The sequence below is a fragment of the Melitaea cinxia genome, chromosome 2, assembly GCF_905220565.1.
Source record: "Melitaea cinxia chromosome 2, ilMelCinx1.1, whole genome shotgun sequence".
Taxonomy (NCBI): Eukaryota; Metazoa; Arthropoda; class Insecta; order Lepidoptera; family Nymphalidae; genus Melitaea; species Melitaea cinxia.
Genome location: NC_059395.1, coordinates 1,535,929 through 1,541,906, shown reverse-complemented (window position 1 = coordinate 1,541,906; position 5,978 = coordinate 1,535,929). Strand labels below are relative to the sequence as shown.

Sequence of the window (5,978 nt, the reverse complement as noted above, 5' to 3'; positions counted from 1 at the left end):
TGCTCCAAACAAAAAATCGATAGAGTTGAATTGGAAAAACTTTAAGATAAAAGATTGGTCTGGATCTATTTCCCTTATTTAATATGTAATTGATTGATTGTAGACTTTCGCGGGTAACTCTTACACTCGCTAATCTGCGCTTCTTTTTTTTTAACCTTGCTTGCTGCCTATAAATTCTTATATTATACTAACTGTGCCCGCGACTTCGTCCGCGTGAAAAAGAAAAAAAAAGTTATTTTTCAGTTCGCAGAGTTCTAAAACAAATAAGCCTGAGTTACTCCTTATTACATTAGCTATCTACCAGCGAAAGTCCCGTGAAAATCGGTACAGCCGTTTCAGAGATTAGTCTGAACAAACAGACAGTCAGACAAAAATTGAAAAAAATGTTATTTTTGTATATGTACCGTATATATTCATATGCATATAGTAAAGAGCGATTATATTAATATTACAAACAGACACTCCAATTTTATTTATTTGTATAGATTTATTTTCTATATATTTTTATATTTTTTGTCATGTGTCCATCCTTTAAAATTCAATAAACATCAATTACACTTTCAAAAAATTGTGCAATCTGTTTTTCAAAATTATATCGATAATTACGAGTATTAATATCGATAACTAAATCTAAAAATCACATAAAACACTAGTAAACGTGTCAACAAAAGATCAGTGCGTAACGTCGGTAACGAAGCAGGCTAAATAAATATTTGAACCTTGTTAGCGAGCCTCAGTAGAAATATAAAAAAAAAAAAAAAATCCGCAAAACGATAATAGTAAGCAAATAACGAAAAATGTTTGAAGGTTTCGTGATATATGGAAATGGTAAGAATCGTAGATTAGGGAGCATTTGACTTGCAAAAATTATGTTGGTCTTTTGGAGACTTTTACGTTATATTAAATGAAAACTGAATTGAATACAGAGTAGAAATCTGAGCATTAATGACTTTTACGAATACCAAGATGACTGATAGCCCACCTAGTTATACCTAGTTTTACATATATAAAAAAACGAGTGTGCCACGACTTGAAGTAAAATTTACCAAACGTAACTCTCTCCTTCTATTTTCACTAACTTATATGTATCTCCCCCTCAACTTCCGTTCGGCTCACCCGATCACACTTTTCACGCATTCTCCAGCTTACTACTCAAATATAAGTCAAGCATACCTAAAGAAGTTTTACTTAAGAAAGAATTAGTAATAATGTTTTAACGCTAATCGAGTTTTGACATATGAAATAGATTCAATGGAATATAATACTCAAGCATATGGCTTCTAGTAATATTTGATATGAGTCGACTGGAATTACACGTAACTGTCAAAAATTAGAACAGCAATTTCAACAACCAAACTTCCAAAGTCGATATCTTGAGCAATGCTTGTAGTTCCAGACATAATGATCAAAAAAGTACAAAATGCGGTCCGCAAATAGCTGATTGTTATGCCATTCGATCTCCATCTGCCGGTCGACTCTTAGAAATTGGTATATGAAACATTGTTGAAGTACGTGCACAAAATAAATAAATTTGAATATCTTAACATACACGCTCAATCTATTCCTGAAATAAGTAGAAATAAGTAACTTAATGCTTAAAAAATTAAAGAGAGGTTGGTATCAAATTGTAATACTTGGGATAATTCTTTCTCTTATATTGTAAATATGAAAAACAAAGTTTCTTCTCCATTTACTAGGTCAACTTATACATCGAAAGTTATAGGATACTTCCCGTTGACCTAGTATCTTAAAATTTGGCACGGAGTTTGGTCGGAGCAGATATAAAGAAAAAAATGTTGAAATCAATATAGTTTCTAAAGGAATTAGAAATGTTCAGTATAAGAGGGTCTATACTTGAGTTAAGTTTACGTTTCCACGTAGCTCTTTTCACAGTAGACGTCTTGATGTGCATTTAACCTTCCGTGCACTAGGTGGGGTGTGACACACCCCAGTCCTCGATAATTCAAAATTATTTGAAAACTATAAAAGCGCGGCAGTACATGTTCTGAGTAGCTGGAGATGCGATGTTGCCGCTTCGATTAGCGCATTTACGTTAGTCCGGTGACTGCCGCCAAGCTAGTTACGCGCGTTTTAAGTGCGCATGGGCATCACATACCCCACCTCGTTCAGCGCGTCGTTATAAAGGTATGTTGCATAATTGAAGATTTTTGGTTTTTTATTACTTGTTTAAGTGTCTTTCATTGGTATTAATTGTTACAGATTTCAATTTATAAAAGAATATGTCTAAATTGACAGACTCAGATATATTAAGAGCACTTTTAGATGAAACAAATGAGTTTGAGTCACAAAATGAGAATTTTGAGGAAGAATCTGAAAATGACTCCGATCATTTGAGCATCCAAAGTGATACAAATAGCGAATTTGAAGCTGAGTTGCCTTGTTCAGAGTCGGGCAGTGATGACGATATACCACTTTCGGAACTACGCCAAAATAGAACTTCATATTATACAGGTAAAGATGGAGTTACAAAATGGCAAAAAGAGCAATACAGAAGTAATATTCGGAGTAGAACTGAAAATATTATAACTCATTTACCCGGTGTGAAAACGGTTGCTAGAAACAAGATGTCACCTCTTCAGTGTTTTGAGTTGTTTATCACTGACGAAATGATTGACGTGATTGTGAATTGTACGAATGAAAAAATACGCATGCAAACTATTAGTGATCATGAAAAACTTGAAACCACAAAGGAGGAGATGAAAGCTCTTTTCGGGTTACTCTTTATATCAGGTTTAGTACGTTCTGGTCGTCAAAGTACAATAGATTTATGGTCCACTGATGGCACTGGGATGGACATTTTTCGCGATACAATGAGTCGAAATAGATTTGGTTTTTTATTGAACAACCTAAGATTTGATAGTACAGCCACAAGAAGTGAGAGAATTCAGACAGATCGATTAGCTCCAATAAGAAATATTTTTGTACTTTTTATAAAAAAATGTCAAGATGCTTATATTCCGCATGAAAATCTCACAATAGATGAAGAACTGGTTGCTTTTAGGGGAAGATGTTCTTTCCGTCAATATATACCTTCAAAACCTGCTAAATATGGTATAAAAATTTATTCTTTGGTTGACAGCAAGACATTTTATACTTTGAACATGGAAATATATTGCGGAAAACAGCCTGAAAATAGTCCTTTTGCTGTAAGTAACAAGCCTTATGATCTGGTGGATCGATTGGTACAATGCGTATCACGATCATCCCGGAATGTTACCATGGATAACTTTTTTACCAGTTATGAAACTACAGAAAATTTACTAAAAAATCATAAGCTTACGGTAGTTGGAACTTTACGCGCTAATAAAACTTGTATTCCGCCAGTTTTCAAGAAAAATCGTGAAGTAAATTCATCAATGTTCGGATTTCAAAAAGATATTACCATAGTATCTTACGTTCCAAGGCCACGTAAAATGGTATATCTGATGTCTTCATTACATCATGACAAAGAAATTGATTCTGCAACTGGAAACAAACAAAAACCTGCTGTGATAACGTTTTATAATCACACCAAAAGCGGTGTTGATATGGTTGACAAGTTAAGTAGAACTTATGATGTATCACGGAATTCTAAACGTTGGCCACTGACGATATTTTTTGCTTTACTCAACCATGCCGGAATAAATGGTATGATTATACATATGTTCAACAACGGAATAGAGAAAAATAAAACAAATTTAAGAGGAAAGTTCATTCGTGAATTAGGCATTTCTTTAGTAAAAGAACACTTGAATACAAGAAGACAAAATCAAAAACTTCCAAAAGACCTGCGTACCAGAATATCTAGATATTTTGGGAATCCATCTGAAAATTTATCAGAGCCTCCTGCAAAAAAGCCCAATACGATGCAGAGGTGTTCAAAATGTCCTCGAAAAAAAGATAGAAAAACCAAATACTCGTGTAAAAAATGTTACACGCCAATATGTATGGAGCATGCTGATTTTTTTTGTCAAGAGTGCGGCAATTTTGATACCAATGATCTCAATTAAAATTAATGTTTATTACGTTTATTTCTAGTTTAGTTCGTAGTATATTAATTGTTGATTCCTAAATTTAAAGAATTGTGATAATTTACATGTGCCATTTTAAATTAGTGTATAGGGAAAAAAAGTTGTTTTCTTAAAGTTAAAAAAAGTTGTGTTTTTGTTCTTTTATTGATAAAACTAATAAAAATAATAAATTACTTCGTTTTTTCATTTAAACCTACTGATTACAATATACAAATATTATTCCATAAACAAAACACTCAAATAATTAAAACATACTAGTTTTATGACATCTTACATTTTTGGGTATGTCACACCCCACCTAGTGCAGGGCAGGCTTTTTAGTCACCTGGTGCACGGAAGGTTAATTATATAAGAAAAAATATGTGTTCCTACTGTTTTCATCCTTTATCATATTAATAGACATCAGAATATCAATTATCAAAAAATGGTGACCATTTTAAAACAGTTTACTTTCGGAATGACTGTAAAACTACGAAATTCGACAAACATCTCTTGAGATAATATAATATCAAAACATCGAAATAAGATAAAAAAAAGTGTGTGTATCAGCTCCGACGCACAACTGGAGTTTACTCCTTCAGATATCGACTAAATAGGCACAAAAAGCTTACTAGTCTAAGAAAAAGATTAATATCGTATCAAATGTACAAATATAAATAAGTCAAATTATCAATAATTACCCTTAAATAGTGGTTTATGTCAGTTTTCAATACAAAGTAAATAAAATAAATCCTTTGCTTTTCTATTTTTTCTAGCAATGCGACCACCTTATCCTAATCCCGTGGGAATATCTGGACACGGAAGACCATATTTTATTCCAAATCTCAAGCTACCTGTGTATCGAGTTTCATTACAATTCATTTAGTAGATATTGGGTAAAAAAGGAAAAAACATCAAGGATGGGTATCTTTACAAACTTTCACATAATTATATAATATTAATAGGATAATAAATCTACACAGGCTTTTATAGACGATTATAAATGGATGGAAGCTTTAACCCCGACAGGAAGATTGGACAGCCGGGGCTTAGGGCTGCTATCTAAGAATCTGATAGACAATCCAAGTCGCACCGAACAAACTCAGGAATGGTCGCGAATGCTTCAAACGGTAAGCAAGATTAACAGGAATTAAACGCTTATCATTTATAGTCTATATATCATTTAGTATGTAGCATACAATATACATACGTTTTCCTCTTTCAGCTTTCAAAAGGTTCCCCTCATGAGAAATGATATGTCGTCCAAAAACGCCATCGACTGTGTGTGTTTATATCATTAATAATAACAGTTTTAAATTTTTTAACAGAAGCCAATATAAAATATTAAATTTTACATTCGTATTTCGTATGTAAATAATTTAATATTTTAGATACATATTACAGGAAAATAACTTCGTTCAGAAAAATAATAAAATACATACCCAAAAACAGTTTGCTTTGAAATATTAAAATTTAATTCACATCTACGGGCGGGTGCTCTGTGAATAATTTCGAGACTAACTCTCGGTATAATGGTTAACATATATGGGAAATTGAATAACTTATCAGTATGGGAATAGGGTTCAAAATTAAACATTATTTATTTTCACCCATTATGCGAACTCTGAATAAATGATGCTTTTGGTCAGGTACCCTTTATTCTGATAATTAATCTACTTTTAGGTAATCTAATACCTCATGGCTAGCAAGATCGTGTTAAATTACTTTGTAACTAAAACGGTTTAAAAGTTTAAAAATAGCTTTGTCTTTTTTAACCAACTTCCAAAAAAGAAGGAGGTTTTCAATTCGACTGTATTTTTTTATGTATGTTACTTCAGAACTTTTAAGTGGGTGGACCGATTTCGACGAAAATTTTTTTCATCGAAAGGTGGTGTGTGTCATTTGGTCTCATTTAAATTTATTTGAGATCTAACAACTGCTTTTCGAGTTTTATGTAATAATGCGTTT

At 32.5% G+C, this 5,978-nt stretch overlaps 1 protein-coding gene across 1 annotated transcript; it reads left to right on the top strand.

The window, feature by feature from the left end:
- Positions 1-1,928: 1,928 nt before the first annotated feature.
- Positions 1,929-4,010, top strand: LOC123666889 (piggyBac transposable element-derived protein 4-like). Its single transcript, XM_045600912.1, has 2 exons — positions 1,929-2,145; positions 2,221-4,010. The coding sequence occupies exon 2, from the start codon at positions 2,241-2,243 to the stop codon at positions 4,008-4,010; it is 1,770 nt and encodes a 589-aa protein (XP_045456868.1). The 5' UTR covers positions 1,929-2,145; positions 2,221-2,240.
- Positions 4,011-5,978: the final 1,968 nt, after the last annotated feature.